Below are 20952 nucleotides of genomic sequence, written 5' to 3' on the forward strand. Positions count from 1 at the left end.
GACATGGTTACTGAAGGATTCATGAGTAGCACAAAGGTCGACATGGTTACTGAAGGATTCACGAGTAGCACAAAGGTCGACATGGTTATAGAAGGATTCACGAGTAGCACAAAGGTCGACATGGTTACTGAAGGATTCATGAGTAGCACAAAGGTCGACATGGTTACTGAAGGATTCATGAGTAGCACAAAGGTCGACATGGTTACTGAAGGATTCACGAGTAGCACAAAGGTCGACATGGTTATAGAAGGATTCACGAGTAGCACAAAGGTCGACATGGTTACTGAAGGATTCATGAGTAGCACAAAGGTCGACATGGTTACTGAAGGATTCATGAGTAGCACAAAGGTCGACATGGTTACTGAAGGATTCATGAGTAGCACAAAGGTCGACATGGTTACTGAAGGATTCATGAGTAGCACAAAGGTCGACATGGTTACTGAAGGATTCATGAGTAGCACAAAGGTCGACATGGTTACTGAAGGATTCATGAGTAGCACAAAGGTCGACATGGTTACTGAAGGATTCATGAGTAGCACAAAGGTCGACATGGTTACTGAAGGACTCATGAGTAGCACAAAGGTCGACATGGTTACTGAAGGATTCATGAGTAGCACAAAGGTCGACATGGTTACTGAAAGATTCATGAGTAGCACAAAGGTCGACATGGCTACTGAAGTATTCATAAGTAGCACAAAGGTCGACATGGTTACTGAAGGATTCATAAGTAGCACAAAGGTCGACATGGTTACTGAAGGATTCATAAGTAGCACAAAGGTCGACATGGTTACTGAAGGACTCATGAGTAGCACAAAGGTCGACATAGTTACTGAAGAACTCATGAGTAGCACAAAGGTCGACATGGTTACTGAAGGATTCATGAGTAGCACAAAGGTCGACATGGTTACTGAAAGATTCACGAGTAGCACAAAGGTCGACATGGTTACTGAAAGATTCACGAGTAGCACAAGGGTCGACAAAGTTACTGAAGGACACATGAGTAGCACAAAGGTCGACAAAGTTACTGAAGAACACATGAGTAGCACAAAGGTCGACAAAGTTACTGAAGGACACATGAGTAGCACAAAGGTCGACAAAGTTACTTAAGGACACATGAGTAGCACAAAGGTCGACATGGTTACTGAAGGACACATGAGTAGCACAAAGGTCGACATGGTTACTGAAGGACACATGAGTAGCACAAAGGTCGACATGGTTACTGAAGAACTCATGAGTAGCACAAAGGTCGACATGGTTACTGAAGAACTCATGAGTAGTACAAAAGTCGACATGATTTCTGAAGGTTTCATGAGTAACCAAAGATCTACAACGTTATGGGAACACTCAGGAATTGCAAAAAGATATGCATGGTAACTGAATGATTCATAAGGAGCACAAAGAACGACATATTTTTTGAAGGATTCATAAGTAGCAGAAAGGTTGATATGGTTACTCAAGAAATAGAAGTAAACTGTAGTACAAAATCCTGCGCATTATTACGGACATCCACGATGCTCCAGGAGTTACTGTCACTGAGGTTATATCCATCCATGGACTATCTTATAGTAAAACTGTAGGTAGCTCATGAGAAAAAAACGACAAATCACAGGTCTTCAGAGACAGTGTACCGTTCTATTGATGTACATCAAAGGACCAAATTCAGCTGAAAATGCCTGTGTCTTCAGTTACTATGATAAAGTCCAGAGGTGGATATAAAGACATTGATTTCAATCCCTGGAGTATCGAGGATGGGTTATGGAAGGATTTGGATAATTTCTGATAATGTCTTGTAATGTTGCCAATGATATCGTCCTATTATCAAATGTAAAGGAATCTCATTCATTATTAGAATCTCACACAGGTTTGTCATGTGGACAGTGATATCTCAACCCTCGTGAAAGATTTTGGCTAGTCAACCCGAGACTTGCCGAGGGTTGACGGCAGAAATCTTTCGCGAGGGTTGAGATATCCCTGTCCACTTGAACATGACAGGACCATGTTTGATTCTTTTTCTCCCATACACTAATGGAAAAATGATAAATTTTCCAGTTGTTTAGAAACATTTTAACACATTACGTCAAAATAAATAACATTGTCGACCATGGCTGCCGCAGGTATTGATGACGTCACGCCTTTGTCCAACGCGTGTGAGCTGTCTTTTCGCTACCCCTGAAAAAGACAGAGCTTTCTTCCACAATTCACCGATTTGTCACCGGTTTTAGCCGTGAGAGATTTCCTTGTCATCTCCTAGGTTATGAAAGAATGCGCGCTCTAACCTTTTGAACCTGAATACAATTACGTGACGTTATGACTTCTTCCAGTGTAAACGTGGCGTGCATTGTTGGTGATCGATATCAATATTGACGTTGTGTTGACGGAATCATGTTCATGTCGTGGTGAAAATGTTGGTGGGTTTTTTTTGGCTGTTGTCTCATCTTTTTCTTTTGAGAGAAGAAAGCCTCGGGATGGGCGTTCATGAATTATCCCTCGGGTTTTGATTTTGTTACACACCCACTAGGTAGGGGAAGATTCTATTTATCTTTTCCGTAGCAACCGTGGGATAACCCTGTCAAGTTTGGGAGAAAATTAAATGACATACCCAATTATTTGATCCTTTATATTTGGAATTAATACTTTTTTTAATCCTTTTATAATCACACAGCTAAAACGGCAGCATTATCTATTCATGTAATCCGCAGTGTTAAAGTGTTACGAATTAAACTAAGGCTATAGAAGCCATGTTGTTTTAATCTGTTTTACATGTATTTGTATCTTATTCCTATTGCTTTTAGCGTCGTCAAAATGCAAATGATAATAATTCAAACGTTGAGTGTTTGTCCCACAGAGATAGAAATGTGAGGGTTGATAAGTCCGGCTTACATCTACTACTCTATTAAAAGCTTTCGTGAGATGGAATTTTGAATTCCTTATTCCCTGATTTTTAAATACCAGTAAGAATACCCGTTTAAAACACAAGACGGGTGTACCGTGAAAGACTGTGACACTTACACTCTGTTCTTGCTGTAATTGAATTTCGTTAACGTAAGTCGTGCGTTTATTCAGTTGTGTATAATTTATCTACTTGCACAGGTTAGATTATGTCCATTCCATTAAGTATTCAAAATATCCTATTGTACTCGAATGTTGGTTGTTTGTTTTTGTCACTTTAAAGAATTTAAGAAGCAGCCAGAATAACACTAGAAACGGCAATTAACTTTGGCTATGTCCTTTAAGCGCCTGGGGCAGACACGTAACTGAAATTCCGTCAGGAAAGTTTAGAACTACTGACTTCTACCAAGGCTTTGCTGTATACATCACGAGAAAATAGTAATTAAATAGGAAATTGCATAAAAATGTATCCAAATCATCCAATCATAGATCATTGATTCCCTTGCATATATCATAGACAAGAACATAATTACATAGGGGTTGTACCGTTCACAAGCAGATCATTGATTTAGTTGATTATTGCTTACAGAAAATGACAATGGTCTTCTCCTAAACAAACATGTGTTAATCCTAGGTGATGATAAAGACATGTAATAGGCTTCAAAACCTGATGGGTTGCGAATATGAATCAGAAGTATGGTGTCCGGGAACATATATTTAGAATTAATTCGACAATTCCGCTGTCCCACCTTTTCAAAAACAACAAAAACAATAAAACAAAAACGGCGAAATATTCGCCAACTGCAACATCCATGCTTACGTGTAATTAGTTATTTCTTTATCATATAAGATGAAACAATATGATAATTATAATTAGATAATTTAATTTCAGACAGAACACAAGGACGTGACAAAACAAGGAAAGTATCCTCCACATACGGAATATTCAGCGCTAGTTTTGCTTATATTTACAGGATTTCATGACATTGGACACAAAACAAAATATAACATCACCTTATTCAATACAACTATAGCTGACATATATTTTACATCAATTTGTCAGAAATATGCATTTAAAGCTAAGCTCTAAAAGGGGGCATTAGATGGATATAGGGAGGTATGTAATGTTTTGATATTTTAGAAATAACTGCTTGACGTTTTTTTGCATGTCATCTTAGACCCTTTAAGGCCATATTTCTGGCATATGCAGTTCTTGAACACTGTCTTCATTCCATAACTGTTGACCACACCTTCAAATGTGCCGGAATTCCAGTCCTTGCACACCCCTTTCCTGTCTGTGCAAACTTAAAAGACAAAAACCACGTTTTCAGATGCAATCTATGTACAAATAGATGTTTTATTTTTCAAATATTTTGTATTCTCAAATGACCTGATTTTGAGAAATTAAAATACTATATGGATAAATTGACAGGAAACAGTACAGTCATTGATGACTATTGACAGGAAACAGTACAGTCATTGATGGACTATTTAAGTTAAATTGACAGGAAACAGTGCAATCATAGATGCACAATTTACGTTAAATTGACAGGAAACAGTAGAGTCATTGATGGACTATTTACGATTAAATGACAGGAAACAGTACAGTCATTGATGGACTATTTACGTTAAATAAACAGGAAACAGTACAGTCATTGATGGACTATTTACGTTAAATTGACAGGAAACAGTAGAGTCATTGATGGACTATTTCCGATAAATTGACAGGGAACAGTACAGTCATTGATGGACTATTTACGTTAAATTGACAGGAAACAGTAGAGTCATTGATGGACTATTTACGTTAAATTGACAGGAAACAGCACAGTCATTGATGGACTATTTACGTTAAATTGACAGGAAACAATACAGTCATTGATGGACTATTTACGTTAAATTGAAAGGAAACAGCACAGTCATTGATGGACTATTTACGTTAAATTGACATGAAACAGTGCAATCATTGATGCACAATTTACGTTACATTGACAGGAAACAGTACAGTCATTGATGCACTATTTACGTTAAATTGACAGGAAACAGTACAGTCATTGATGCACTATTTACGTTAAATTGACAGGAAACAGTACAGTCATTGATGGACTATTTACACTAAATTGACACGAAACAGTAGAGTCATTGATGGACTATTTACGTTAAATTGACAGGAAACAGTACAGTCATTGATGGACAATTTACACTAAATTGACAGGAAACAGTAGAGTCATTGATGGACTAAATACGTTAAATTGACAGGAAACAGTACAGTCATTGATGGACTATTTACGTTAAATTGACAGGAAACAGCACAGTCATTGATGGACTATTTACGTTAAATTGACATGAAACAGTGCAATCATTGATGCACAATTTACGTTACATTGACAGGAAACAGTAGAGTCATTGATGCACTATTTACGTTAAATTGACAGGAAACAGTACAGTCATTGATGGACTATTTACACTAAATTGACAGGAAACAGTACAGTCATTGATGGACTATTTGCGTTAAATTGACAGGAAACAGTACAGTCATTGATGGACTATTTACACTAAATTGACAGGAAACAGTACAGTCATTGATGGACTATTTACACTAAATTGACAGGAAACAGCACAGTCATTGATGGACTATTTACGTTAAATTGACAGGAAACAGTACAGTCATTGATGGACTATTTACGTTAAATTGACAGGAAACAGTAGAGTCATTGATGGACTATTTACGTTAAATTGACAGGAAACAGTACAGTCCCTGATCCACTATTTACGATTAACTGACAGGAAACAGTACAGTTATTGATGGACTATTTACGATAAAAGGACAGGAAACATTATAGTCATTGATGGACTATTTACGATAATTTGAAAGGAAACAGTACAGTTTTTGATGGACAGTAAACAGAAAACAGTACAATCATTGATGCACTATTTATGCTAATTGTTTAGGCATTTAAGTCGTTGATAGGCGATATATGGTTACATTAAGGGCAAATTATTTCAACTAATGTTTAGAAAATAGATTTTTTTCTCAAATTCATTTTTTTATTTGACAGTAAATTGACATTAATAATTTTTGTAGTACACTTGAGGAAATAAATCACAACCTCATTAATGATTCACAAATGTTGTAAATACAAATAAATGGCATATACGATAGCACATGAATAGTAAATACATAATTGTTTTTTAAATCTGTTATAATATATTTGAAAAATTGTTATACATTAGAAAGTGAAGAGAGCTCAATCAGGATTCATTGTTAACCTGAAAGACATTAATAAATGGTGTCTTGATTTGTTTATACATATTAATGAGAAAAATGGTTTCTACATATATAGATAATATTTGCAAAATGATAACTACAATATATAAGCAAAGCGGTACTTCAACATTCATAGATCGACAGCAATAAGATTGGACGCTTTTCCTCCGTAAAAGTCTTTTATGTATAGGATAAACCACTCGTTGACCTTTTCTTCACCAACGAGTTGTTTATTAAGCTTAAAGATTCCTATCCACTTTGAACCCCATCAAAAATTGCAACAATTCAACTATCCAACTGTTGGATAGTTGAATAGAACTTAATTGATTACAAAGGTAAATCATGTTTATTATATGGTCTAATGAAAACATATAAGTAAGGTTTATATATAGGTACACGTGCATTCCATTTGACATATCACATTTACATGGTCATCACATCAGTTTATAGTGATCCAAAAAGGTTTCCGTGAATTTTATTATTGTGGATATCAAATGAAGATTTTAACATCGATGATGAGGAAATTATAAATTCCAATGGAGCAAAAGTGTTCTTGGAATCCAATTTATGATTGGGAACGAAACACACCTTTAAAAGAAGAGTTGCAAAAGATAACGCTAAAATTGGATATTATTCGACACCTTTACAACCCACTTATGCAGAAGTGAGGTGTCACGCAGACACAAAGGAGATTGCGTAAGGATTCAAAAACCTGGTTTATTCTGAATGGAAATCGAACGTGACTTCATATAAATAATCCAAACCAAAACATTTTTGACGAAGTGTTCATTGTGCTTGAAGAATCATTTAATGCACATGCACGAACGAGGGAATATTAATTAATTTTTTTTATTACACAATATATATACGTACAGGACAAGTATTGTATATTTCACTTACTATACTTTTACTTATCTTACCTACATGCCTACCACAATTAAATGAACCTTTGTTTCATAGTATTTACTTTTAAAAGAACATACGTATTTATCACTAGATTGGAACTGTTGGAATTTTGACTATCCAACGGTAACACTGTTGGAAAGTAAACTACCCAACTGGATGTCGTTACAAGATTTTTTTTAAATCCATGTAATTTGCGCAAAATATAATCAAATTTTGTTTTAGCATAAAGAGCCCGCAAGTCAAAAATACAGATTCCGTTATGAAAAGAATTGTAAAAATCAAATATTTACCTGTCCTTTCAATGTCGTTATAAGCAGCGCCGTATGATAACCTACACTTGTGTACGGAACATTTACTGTCTATCCATGTACTGCCAATACCCTTACAGGTTTTTCCTTCTTTACACCCTAAAAGTGAAAAGACAAACACACCTACAACGACTGTAAACGAAACCAATTGATATTACAAACGAATCATTTCCATTTCTAATCCATACTAAATGCTGTAACTCAGACATCTTGGAAAGGAGCATTTCAGATCAACAAATAAGTGCAAAATTTAGGTCAGAAAATCGAGAATAAATTGTTATTGAACACAGTTGCTATATCTACTTGGTAAACTACGAACAAATCGTGATGCATTTTCATTTTTTATCCTCTTCAGAGTTCAAACTTAAAGATGGCATAACCAAGGAATAAATTATATCACTTCTGTATTTAATTATTATATTCATTCTTTCTCATGGTATCGCAGTCCAATCCTAATAACAATATCTGAATGTAGTATAATTTTTGCAAACGTTTTTAATTCTTTCCATTAAATCGCTACTTCTAGCAACTACGATTATTTTCATTCGGGTGTTCAATTAGGAATCTAGTTTCTTACCGAGTACATTCTTATTCGTATCTGTATCAATAGTACCTACCGTATGGCGTCTCCTCTATCGACAATTTCGCCCTGTTGTTTCTAATGGTACTGACACATTTTTGTTCCATACACGAGGATGCTACTCTCCAGGTCGACTGAGAGTCTTTACACTTTCCCTTGTATATGCATGCTAATAAAGATATGAAGAAAAATGTAAAGGCAACCATGGTTACAATGATAACTTTTAAATCGAATTTCCTTTCTTACTGAAAAAGTAGATTCGTTTTAGTTTTCATTCCTGATTAAGATTCTAATTCGATTCTAATTTGACATTTGACCTACATTTAAATGACGGGTAGCGATGAGCACTTGCTTTTACCACGGAGGTTTTTTTTTTTTTTTTGCTTTTCAGATATGTACGAAGTCGAAAAGCATCTCATGGTTGCCGATGGATTGCGTTTGATGCTTGCGTACATTCCATGTTTTCCATTGATAAGTGAGATTTATGGGATGACGCCAAAAACAAAACTCATCTCAAATAGTGACATTACCTGATATCCTCTATCAATCAGGAAGAGAGTGATTACAATTAAAATGATAAACGATGTCATAGCGTAATAATATACTGACCAGCTGAACTAAGTGACCATCCAACCTTACGGCCGACTCTTTCGCACATGTATTTGTAGCATCCAACTTTATCTTTGTAAGATCTATAATCTCCGATCTTGTAACACTTCTTATTGTATATACAGCCTTAAAGTTAAAGTGAAGAGGTGAGATATGTTGAGTGTCTCATAAGACTAGGGCAAACTAATGGAGATTAAAACAGTTGTATATGAAATGAATGTTTTCATCATGGCGATTAATGAATTGATGGCATGAAATATTAACGACTGCTATCCAAACCACTCTTTAATATATGTATGCATCTTAAAAATAAATTGTAATTATGCGCTTTAATAGAAAGATTCATCAAAGTTTTAATGTCTGAAATTGCAAAGAGAAATACTTCTGTGAAATATGTATTTATTATGATGGACGAAACCTACCAATAGTCGTAATTGATGGTCCATATTAAGTAATGAATTACCGTTTAGCCAACGGGTAATTAGCAAAAGCTAATGAATTACCGTTTAGCCAACGGGTAATTAGCAAAAGCTTATAAAGTACAAAGCTACTGGTAAACTCTATATGCCCAAGGCTGATAATCCATCACGTGGCCATACACACCCACCCTATTTCAATCGTCTAACACTATTATCTTTATTCGAGAATTCGATTAGGAATCTAGTTTCTTGCCCGAGTGCATACTAATCTGTATCTGTATTAATGGTACCTACCGTATGGCGTCTCCTCTATCGACAATTTCGCCCTGTTGTTTCTGATGGTACTGACACATTTTTGTTCCATACACGAGGATGCTACTCTCCAGGTCGACTGAGAGTCTTTACACTTTCCCTTGTATATGCAGGCTAAAAAAAAAGTAGAATAGAGAATATAAGACATTAATGGTTAAAATTATAACTTTTAAATCAAACTTTAGTTCTTGGTGAAAACGTCGGTTCATTTGTGTCAATTCTTCTTGAGATTATAATTTGATTCTACTTTGGCCTACATTTAAATGACGGGTAGCGATGGGTACTTGCTTTTCGATGTTCCGATTAATGTTTGCGCATACTCCAATTTTCATTAATGAGTGTGATTGATGGGATGACGCCGAAAACAACTCATCTCAAATAGTTACATTTTCTGATAACCTCTATCAATTAGGAAGAGAGTGATAAAAATGGTAAAAAATGATGTCATAGCATTACAATTTACTGACCAGCTGAACTGAGTGACCATCCAACCTTGCGGCCGACCCTTTCGCACATGTATTTGTAGCATCCAACTTTATCTTTGTAAGATCTATAATCTCCGATCTTGTAACACTTCTTATTGTGTATACAGCCTTAAAATTAAAGTAAAAATGTGAGATATGTTGAGTGTCTCATAAGACTAGGGCAAATTAATAGCATGGGAGATCAAAGACTGCTATCTAAGTAACTCCTAAATATGTGTATGTATCCTTAAAACAATCTAAACCATATTATTACTATGCACTTTGACAACAAGATAAAGAAATATTTTAATGCTATCAAGTGAAAGAAAAACCTGTTGTGTGAAATATTCATAATTTATGAAAATGGACAAAACCTACCAATGGTCGTAATTGATGGTCCATTTTCAGCTACGATTAACAGTTAAGCCAACAGGCAATTAGAAAAGGCTTTTAAATTATAAGGTTTATGAACATTGAAAAATCGTCAGCCTTCTATGTGTAATTTGCCCATCCATATCATCAACTTTTGTTTTAGCACAGAAAACGTCCGCCAATTTGAAAAAAAATACCAGTTGCCGTTATCAAAAGGTACGTAAATTTAAATGATTTTCAAACAAAACATTGACATTACTTACCTGTACTCACAATGTCGTTATATGCAGCGCCGTATGATAACCTACACTTGTGTACGGAACATTTACTGTCTATCCATGTACTGCCAATACCCTTACAGGTTTTTCCTTCTTTACACCCTAAAAGTGAAAAGACAAACACACCTACAACGACTGTAAACGAAACCAATTGATATTACAAACGAACCCTTTCCCATTCTAAATGCTATAACTCAGACATCTTGGAGATGAGCATTTCAGATCAACAAATAAGTGCAGAATTTATGTAGCGGACAGAAAATCGAGAATAAATTGTTATTGAACACAGTTGCTATATCTACTTGGTAAACTACGAACAAATCGTGATGCATTTTCATTTTTTTACCTTCTTCAGAGTTCAAACTTAAAGATGGCATAACCAAGGAATAAATTATATCACTTCAGTATTTTATTATTATATTCATTCTTTCCCATGGTATCGCAGTCCAATCCTAATAACAATATCTGAATGTAGTATAATTTTTGCAATCCTTTTTAATTCTTTCCATTAAATCGCTACTTCTAGCAACTACGATTATTTTCATTCGGGTGTTCGATTAGGAATCTAGTTATCTAGTTTCCTGCCCGAGTACATACTAATACGTACCTGTATTAATGGTACCTACCGTATGGCGTCTCCTCTATCGACAATTTCGCCCTGTTGTTTCTGATGGTACTGACACATTTTTGTTCCATACACGAGGATGCTACTCTCCAGGTCGACTGAGAGTCTTTACACTTTCCCTTGTATATGCAGGCTAATAAAAAGTAGAATAGAGAATATAAGACATTAATGGTTAAAATTATAACTTTTAAATCAAACTTTAGTTCTTGGTGAAAACGTTGGTTCATTTGTGTCAATCCTTCTTGAGATTATAATTTTATTCTACTTTGGCCTACATTTAAATGACGGGTAGCGATGGGTACTTGCTTTTCGATGTTCCAATTAATGTTTGCGCATACTTCAATTTTTCATTAATGAGTTTGATTGATGGGATGACGCCGAAAAAACCTCATCTCAAACAGTCATTTTTTCTGATATTCTCTATCGATTAGAAAGAGAGTGATAAAAGTGGTAAAAAATAATGTCATAGCATGACAACATACTGACCAGCTGAACTGAGTGACCATCCAACCTTGCGGCCGACCTTTTCGCACTTGTATTTGTAGCATCCAACTTTATCTTTGTAAGATCTATAATCTCCGATCTTGTAACACTTCTTATTGTATATACATCCTTAAAGTTAAAGTAAAAATGTGAGATACGTTCAGTGTCTCAGAAGACTACTGCAAACTAATGGAGATTAAAACAGTCGTATATGAAATGAATAATTTTCATCATGGCGATTAATGAATTGATGGCATGAAATATTAACGACTGCTATCCAAACCACTCTTTAATATGTGTATGCATCCTAAAAATAAATAATGTAATTATGCGCTTTAATAGAAAGATTCATCAAAGTTTTAATGCCTGAAATTGCAAAAAGAAATACTTCTGTGAAATATGTATTTATTATGATGGACGAAACCTACCAATAGTCGTAATTGATGGTCAATATAAAGTAATGAATTACCGTTCAGCCAACGGGTAATTAGCGAAAGCTTATAAAGTCCACAGTTACTGGTAAACTCTATATACCCAAGGCTGACAATCCATCACGTGGACTTACACACCTACCCTATTTCAATCGTCTAACACTATTATCTTTATTCGAGGATTCGATTAGGAATCAAGTTTCTTGTGCGAGTACATACTGATCCGTACCTGTATTAATGGTACCTACCGTATGGCGTCTCCTCTATCGACAATTTCGCCCTGTTGTTTCTGATGGTACTGACACATTTTTGTTCCATACACGAGGATGTTACTCTCCAGGTCGACTGAGAGTCTTTACACCTTCCCTTGTATATGCAAGCTAATTAAGATATGAAGAAAAATACAAAAACAACAATGGTTACAATTATAATTTTCAAATCAAATTTTCTTTCTTACTGAAAACATGGATTCTTTATTTTGATTCCTAATTGAGATTCTAATATGATTCTAATTTTACCTACATTTAAATCACGGGTAGCGATGAGCACTTGCTTTTCTGGAACCAAGAAGGTGTTTTTTTCTTATGGTTTTCAGATATGTATGTAGCCGTAAAGCATCTCATGGTTCCCGATGGATTGAGTTTGATGTTTGCGTACACTCTATGTTTTTTATTGATAAGTGTGATTTATGGGATGACGCCGGAAACAAAATTCATCTCAAATAGTGAAGTTTTCTGATATCCTCTATCAATTAGAAAGAGAGTGATTAAAATGATAAACGATATCATAGCATGACAATATACTTACCAGCTGAACTAAGTGACCATCCAACCTTGCTGTCGACCTTTTCGCACTTGTATTTGTAGCATCCAACTTTATCTTTGTAAGATCTATAATCTCCGATCTTGTAACACTTCTTATTGTATATACATCCTTAAAGTTAAAGTAAAAATGTGAGATACGTTCAGTGTCTCAGAAGACTACTGCAAACTAATGGAGATTAAAACAGTCGTATATGAAATGAATATTTTCATCATGGCGATTAATGAATTGATGGCATGAAATATTAACGACTGCTATCCAAACCACTCTTTAATATGTGTATGCATCCTAAAAATAAATGTAATTATGCGCTTTAATAGAAAGATTCATCAAAGTTTTAATGCCTGATATTGCAAAAAGAAATACTTCTGTGAAATATGTATTTATTATGATGGACGAAACCTACCAATAGTCGTAATTGATGGTCAATATAAAGTAATGAATTACCGTTCAGCCAACGGGTAATTAGCGAAAGCTTATAAAGTCCACAGTTACTGGTAAACTCTATATACCCAAGGCTGACAATCCATCACGTGGACTTACACACCTACCCTATTTCAATCGTCTAACACTATTATCTTTATTCGAGGATTCGATTAGGAATCAAGTTTCTTGCTCGAGTACATACTGATCTGTATCTGTATTAATGGTACCTACCGTATGGCGTCTCCTCTATCGACAATTTCGCCCTGTTGTTTCTGATGGTACTGACACATTTCTCTTCCATACACGAGGATGCTACTCTCCAGGTCGACTGAGAGTCTTTACACCTTCCCTTGTATATGCAGGCTAATAAAAAGTAGAATAGAGAATATAAGACATTAATGGTTAAAATTATAACTTTTAAATCAAACTTTAGTTCTTGGTGAAAACGTTGGTTCATTTGTGTCAATTCTTTTTGAAATTATAATTTGATTCTACTTTGGCCTACATTTAAATGACGGGTAGTGATGGGTACTTGCTTTTCGATGTTCCGATTAATGTTTGCGCATACTCCAGTTTTCATTAATGAGTGTGATTGATGGGATGACGCCGAAAACAACTCATCTCAAATGGTTACATTTTCTGATAACCTCTATCAATTAGGAAGAGAGTGATAAAAATGGTAAAAAATGATGTCATTGCATAACAATTTACTGACCAGCTGAACTGAGTGACCATCCAACCTTGCGGCCGACCCTTTCGCACATGTATTTGTAGCATCCAACTTTATCTTTGTAAGATCTATAATCTCCGATCTTGTAACACTTCTTATTGTGTATACAGCCTTAAAATTAAAGTAAAAATGTGAGATATGTTGAGTGTCTCATAAGACTAGGGCAAATTAATAGCATGGGAGATCAAAGACTGCTATCTAAGTAACTCCTAAATATGTGTATGTATCCTTAAAACAATCTAAACCATATTATTACTATGCACTTTGACAACAAGATAAAGAAATATTTTAATGCTATCAAGTGAAAGAAAAACCTGTTGTGTGAAATATTCATAATTTATGAAAATGGACAAAACCTACCAATGGTCGTAATTGATGGTCCATTTTCAGTTACGATTAACAGTTAAGCCAACAGGCAATTAGAAAAGGCTTTTAAATTATAAGGTTTATGAACATTGAAAAATCGTCAGCCTTCTATATCTGTGTAATTTGCCCATCCATATCATCAACTTTTGTTTTAGCACAGAAAACGTCCGCCAATTTGAAAAAAAATACCAGTTGCCGTTATCAAAAGGTATGTAAATTTAAATGATTTTCAAACAAAACATTGACATTACTTACCTGTACTCACAATGTCGTTATATGCAGCGCCGTATGATAACCTACACTTGTGTACGGAACATTTACTGTCTATCCATGTACTGCCAATACCCTTACAGGTTTTTCCTTCTTTACACCCTAAAAGTGAAAAGACAAACACACCTACAACGACTGTAAACGAAACCAATTGATATTACAAACGAACCCTTTCCCATTCTAAATGCTGTAACTCAGACATCTTGGAGATGAGCATTTCAGATCAACAAATAAGTGCAGAATTTATGTAGCGGACAGAAAATCGAGAATAAATTGTTATTGAACACAGTTGCTATATCTACTTGGTAAACTACGAACAAATCGTGATGCATTTTCATTTTTTTACCTTCTTCAGAGTTCAAACTTAAAGATGGCATAACCAAGGAATAAATTATATCACTTCAGTATTTTATTATTATATTCATTCTTTCCCATGGTATCGCAGTCCAATCCTAATAACAATATCTGAATGTAGTATAATTTTTGCAATCCTTTTTAATTCTTTCCATTAAATCGCTACTTCTAGCAACTACGATTATTTTCATTCGGGTGTTCGATTAGGAATCTAGTTATCTAGTTTCCTGCCCGAGTACATACTAATACGTACCTGTATTAATGGTACCTACCGTATGGCGTCTCCTCTATCGACAATTTCGCCCTGTTGTTTCTGATGGTACTGACACATTTTTGTTCCATACACGAGGATGCTACTCTCCAGGTCGACTGAGAGTCTTTACACTTTCCCTTGTATATGCAGGCTAATAAAAAGTAGAATAGAGAATATAAGACATTAATGGTTAAAATGATAACTTTTAAATCAAACTTTAGTTCTTAATGAAAATGTTGGTTCATTTGTATCAATCCTTCTTGAGATTATAATTTGATTCTACTTTGGCCTACATTTAAATGACGGGTAGCGATGGGTACTTGCTTTTCGATGTTCCGATTAATGTTTGCGCATACTTCAATTTTTCATTAATGAGTTTGATTGATGGGATGACGCCGAAAAAACCTCATCTCAAACAGTCATTTTTTCTGATATTCTCTATCGATTAGAAAGAGAGTGATAAAAGTGGTAAAAAATAATGTCATAGCATGACAACATACTGACCAGCTGAACTGAGTGACCATCCAACCTTGCGGCCGACCTTTTCGCACTTGTATTTGTAGCATCCAACTTTATCTTTGTAAGATCTATAATCTCCGATCTTGTAACACTTCTTATTGTATATACATCCTTAAAGTTAAAGTAAAAATGTGAGATACGTTCAGTGTCTCAGAAGACTACTGCAAACTAATGGAGATTAAAACAGTCGTATATGAAATGAATATTTTCATCATGGCGATTAATGAATTGATGGCATGAAATATTAACGACTGCTATCCAAACCACTCTTTAATATGTGTATGCATCCTAAAAATAAATTGTAATTATGCGCTTTAATAGAAAGATTCATCAAAGTTTTAATGCCTGAAATTGCAAAAAGAAATACTTCTGTGAAATATGTATTTATTATGATGGACGAAACCTACCAATAGTCGTAATTGATGGTCAATATAAAGTAATGAATTACCGTTCAGCCAACGGGTAATTAGCGAAAGCTTATAAAGTCCACAGTTACTGGTAAACTCTATATACCCAAGGCTGACAATCCATCACGTGGACTTACACACCTACCCTATTTCAATCGTCTAACACTATTATCTTTATTCGAGGATTCGATTAGGAATCAAGTTTCTTGCCCGAGTACATACTGATCTGTATCTGTATTAATGGTACCTACCGTATGGCGTCTCCTCTATCGACAATTTCGCCCTGTTGTTTCTGATGGTACTGACACATTTCTCTTCCATACACGAGGATGCTACTCTCCAGGTCGACTGAGAGTCTTTACACTTTCCCTTGTATATGCAGGCTAATAAAAAGTAGAATAGAGAATATAAGACATTAATGGTTAAAATTATAACTTTTAAATCAAACTTTAGTTCTTGGTGAAAACGTTGGTTCATTTGTGTCAATCCTTCTTGAGATTATAATTTGATTCTACTTTGGTCTACATTTAAATGACGGGTAGCGATGGGTACTTGCTTTTCGATGTTCCGATTAATGTTTGCGCATACTCCAATTTTTCATTAATGAGTTTGATTGATGGGATGACGCCGAAAAAAACTCATCTCAAACAGTCATTTTTTCTGATATCCTCTATCGATTAGAAAGAGAGTGATAAAAGTGGTAAAAAATAATGTCATAGCATGACAACATACTGACCAGCTGAACTGAGTGACCATCCAACCTTGCGGCCGACCCTTTCGCACATGTATTTGTAGCATCCAACTTTATCTTTGTAAGATCTATAATCTCCGATCTTGTAACACTTCTTATTGTGTATACAGCCTTAAAAATAAAGTGAAGAGGTGAGATATGTTGAGTGTCTCATAAGACTAGGGCATACTGAATATGTTCATCATGGCGATTAATAAATAGATGGCATGAATCATTAACGACTGCTATCCAAACCACTCTTTAATATGTGTATGCATCCTAATAACAAATTGTAATTATGCGTTTTAATGAAAGATTCCGCAAAGTTTTAATGCCAGAAATTGCAAAAAGAAATACTTCTGTGAAATATGTATTTATGAAGATGGACAAGCCCTACCAATAGTCGTAATTGTTGGTCCATATTAATAGTTATATAGTCAGTTACTGACCCCCTATAAAGGCATATAGGGTCAGTAAGATTTATAGGGGGCGAGGACCATTTATTTGTTTCATTAGATCTTTGTTTCCTATTTGTTTTCTCAAGAATCCGATATCAAACCTGAACCATGCTGGCGAAGTATACAACAATCGCCGCTTTTTAAAAATTTGGCCTACAGTAGGCCTACGTATTTATTTACATGTATGTATTTCTTTCCGGAATCTGCAAATAACTGTATAAGGAACCTGAAGAACAATACTGGCTAATTCATAAATCAACAATAATTCGACATTCCTAGTGCACAATAGGCCTACCTCAATGCGACATCAGACTGGTTGTACAAACAAAAGTGACACAAATATCCATCCAACATTTATAGCGCAGACTCATGATCATCTCTGCATTTTCGCTGAGATAATCACTTAAAGTAATGCCGATAAATTAGCTGCAGAGTGAGGGTTGATAGATCTAAAGATACGAACCCCTCCATTTGTTTATGGTCGCAGTCAAGAAAACGCTTGAATTCTTACGTTTGACTTTCACCGCGTCATCAACTTCAAACTGGCGTAGGGGAAGCAACTCGTATTTAAAAAATGAGTTTAATTTAATTTGAAGTATTAAAACGATTTTAAATGAACTATACATAAAAAATAATAAGTAAAATATATTTTTACGGTAAAGAAATGGTATATTTAGTTGAAGAGAATGTATTCAAATTTTGAAGCGAGGGCGACAGCCGCCATATTGCACCATAATAAAATTTACTGACCCCCTATAAAGTATTAGGGGGTCACCACGTGACGGCTCTCCGCCAATCATTTGGGGACATTTCTGTCCGAGGTGCGATAATAAGTAATGATTAACCGTTTAGCCAACGGGTAATTAGCAAAAGCTTTTTAAAGTACATAGCTACTGGTAAACTATATAAACCTTATGCTGACAATTCCATTCGTGGACATACACATCCACCCTACTCCTATCGTCTAACACTATTATCTTTATTCGAGAATTCGATTAGGAATCTAGTTTCTTGTGCGAGTACATACTGATCCGTACCTGTATTTATGGTACCTACCGTATGGCGTCTCCTCTATCGACATTTTTGCCTTATTCTTTCTAATGGTACTGACACATTTTTGTTCCATACACGAGGATGTTACTCTCCAGGTTGACTGAGAGTCTTTACACCTTCCCTTGTATATGCAAGCTAATTAAGATATGAAGAAAAATACAAAAACAACAATGGTTACAATTATAACTTTCAAATCAAATTTTCTTTCTTACTGAAAACATGGATTCTTTATTTTGATTCCTAATTGAGATTCTAATTTGATTCTAATTTTACCTACATTTAAATGACGGGTAGCGATGAGCACTTGCTTTTCTGGAACCAAGAAGGTGTTTTTTTCTTATGGTTTTCAGATATGTATGCAGCCGTAAAGCATCTCATGGTTGCCGATGGATTGAGTTTGATGTTTGCGTACACTCTATGCTTTTTATTGATAAGTGTGATTTATGGGATGACGCCGGAAACAAAACTCATCTCAAATAGTGAAGTTTTCTGATATCCTCTATCAATTAGAAAGAGAGTGATTAAAATGATAACCGATATCATAGCATGACAATATACTTACCAGCTGAACTAAGTGACCATCCAACCTTGCGGTCGACCTTTTCGCACTTGTATTTGTAGCATCCAACTTTATCTTTGTAAGATCTATAATCTCCGATCTTGTAACACTTCTTATTGTATATACATCCTTAAAGTTAAAGTAAAAATGTGAGATACGTTCAGTGTCTCAGAAGACTACTGCAAACTAATGGAGATTAAAACAGTCGTATATGAAATGAATATTTTCATCATGGCGATTAATGAATTGATGGCATGAAATATTAACGACTGCTATCCAAACCACTCTTTAATATGTGTATGCATCCTAAAAATAAATGGTAATTATGCGCTTTAATAGAAAGATTCATCAAAGTTTTAATGCCTGAAACTGCAAAAAGAAATTCTTCTGTGAAATATGTATTTATTATGATGGACGAAACCTACCAATAGTCGTAGTTGATGGTCAATATAAAGTAATGAATTACCGTTCAGCCAACGGGTAATTAGCGAAAGCTTATAAAGTCCACAGTTACTGGTAAACTCTATATACCCAAGGCTGACAATCCATCACGTGGACTTACACACCTACCCTATTTCAATCGTCTAACACTATTATCTTTATTCGAGGATTCGATTAGGAATCAAGTTTCTTGCCCGAGTACATACTAATCCGTACCTGTATTTATGGTACCTACCGTATGGCGTCTCCTCTATCGACAATTTCGCCCTGTTGTTTCTGATGGTACTGACACATTTCTCTTCCATACACGAGGATGCTACTCTCCAGGTCGACTGAGAGTCTTTACACTTTCCCTTGTATATGCAGGCTAATAAAAAGTAGAATAGAGAATATAAGACATTAATGGTTAAAATTATAACTTTTAAATCAAACTTTAGTTCTTGGTGAAAACGTTGGTTCATTTGTGTCAATCCTTCTTGAGATTATAATTTTATTCTACTTTGGTCTACATTTAAATGACGGATAGCGACGAGTACTTGTTTTACGATGTTCCGATTAATGTTTGCACATACTCCCAATTATTTTTCATTAATGGGTGTGATTGATGGGATGACGCCGAAAACAACTCATCTCAAATAGTGACATTTTCTGATAACCTCTATCAATTAGGAAGAGAGTGATAAAAATGGTAAAACAAAATGTCATAGCATGACATTATACTGACCAGCTGAACTGAGTGACCATCCAACCTTACGGCCGACCTTTTCGCACATGTATTTGTAGCATCCAACTTTATCTTTGTAAGATCTATAATCTCCGATCTTGTAACACTTCTTATTGTGTATACAGCCTTAAAATTAAAGTAAAAATGTGAGATATGTTGAGTGTCTCATAAGACTAGGGCAAATTAATAGCATGGGAGATTAAAGACTGCTATCTAAGTAACTCCTAAATATGTGTATGTATCCTTAAAACAATCTAAACCATATTATTACTATGCACTTTGACAACAAGATAAAGAAATATTTTAATGCTATCAAGTGAAAGAAAAACCTGTTGTGTGAAATATTCATAATTTATGAAAATGGACAAAACCTACCAATGGTCGTAATTGATGGTCCATTTTCAGTTACGATTAACAGTTAAGCCAAAAGGCAATTAGAAAAGGCTTTTAAATTATAAGGTTTATGAACATTGAAAAATCGTCAGCCTTCTATGTCTGTGTAATTTGCCCATCCATATCATCAAATTTTGTTTTAGCAAAGAAAATGTCCGCCAATTTGAAAAAATACCAGTTGCCGTTATCAAAAGGTATGTAAATTTAAATGATTTTCAAACAAAACATTGACATTACTTACCTGTACTTTCAATGTCGTTATAAGCAGCGCCGTATGATAACCTACACTTGTGTACGGAACATTTACTGTCTATCCATGTACTGCCAATACCCTTACAGGTTTTTCCTTCTTTACACCCTAAAAGTGAAAAGACAAACACACCTACAACGACTATAAACGAAACCAGTTGATATTACAAACGAACCTTTTCCCGTTCTAATCCATTCTAAATACTGTACCTTAGACATCTTGGAGATGAGCGTTTCAGATCAACAAATAAGTGCAG

The 20952-nt window shown here is 35.0% G+C and overlaps 2 protein-coding genes across 2 annotated transcripts; one reads left to right on the top strand and one right to left on the bottom strand.

Moving 5' to 3' along the window:
- Window positions 1-627: 627 nt before the first annotated feature.
- On the top strand, window positions 628-1107 carry LOC138316809 (uncharacterized). Its single transcript, XM_069258465.1, has one exon. The coding sequence runs from the start codon at window positions 628-630 to the stop codon at window positions 1105-1107; it is 480 nt and encodes a 159-aa protein (XP_069114566.1).
- A 2738-nt stretch (window positions 1108-3845) lies between these two features.
- LOC138316810 (G surface protein, allelic form 156-like) lies at window positions 3846-20142 on the bottom strand. Its single transcript, XM_069258467.1, has 22 exons — window positions 20054-20142; window positions 19565-19696; window positions 18892-19017; window positions 18333-18464; window positions 16825-16950; window positions 16340-16471; window positions 15667-15792; window positions 15182-15313; window positions 14541-14657; window positions 13905-14030; window positions 13421-13552; window positions 12749-12874; window positions 12190-12321; window positions 11514-11639; window positions 11029-11160; window positions 10388-10504; window positions 9756-9881; window positions 9271-9402; window positions 8558-8683; window positions 7986-8117; window positions 7351-7467; window positions 3846-4193 (listed from the first exon to the last, which is right to left on the bottom strand). Exons 1-22 carry the CDS (start codon window positions 20100-20102, stop codon window positions 4027-4029), a joined length of 2763 nt encoding a protein of 920 aa, XP_069114568.1. The 5' UTR covers window positions 20103-20142; the 3' UTR covers window positions 3846-4026.
- Between the last annotated feature and the right edge of the window lie 810 nt (window positions 20143-20952).

This window comes from Argopecten irradians, chromosome 2 (genome assembly GCF_041381155.1).
Source record: "Argopecten irradians isolate NY chromosome 2, Ai_NY, whole genome shotgun sequence".
Taxonomy (NCBI): domain Eukaryota; kingdom Metazoa; phylum Mollusca; class Bivalvia; order Pectinida; family Pectinidae; genus Argopecten; species Argopecten irradians.

Coding starts and splice junctions, on each gene's coding strand:
- LOC138316809 (XM_069258465.1), top strand. CDS start 628: ATGGTTACTGAAAGATTCATGAGTAGCACAAAGGTCGACATGGCTACT.
- LOC138316810 (XM_069258467.1), bottom strand. CDS start 20,102: ATGTGCGAAAAGGTCGGCCGTAAGGTTGGATGGTCACTCAGTTCAGCT. Junction 10,505..11,028: donor GATAGAGGAGACGCCATACG/GTAGGTACCATT, acceptor TTTCACTTTTAG/GGTGTAAAGAAGGAAAAACC. Junction 9,403..9,755: donor ATGGTCACTCAGTTCAGCTG/GTCAGTAAATTG, acceptor CTTTTTTTTTAG/CCTGCATATACAAGGGAAAG.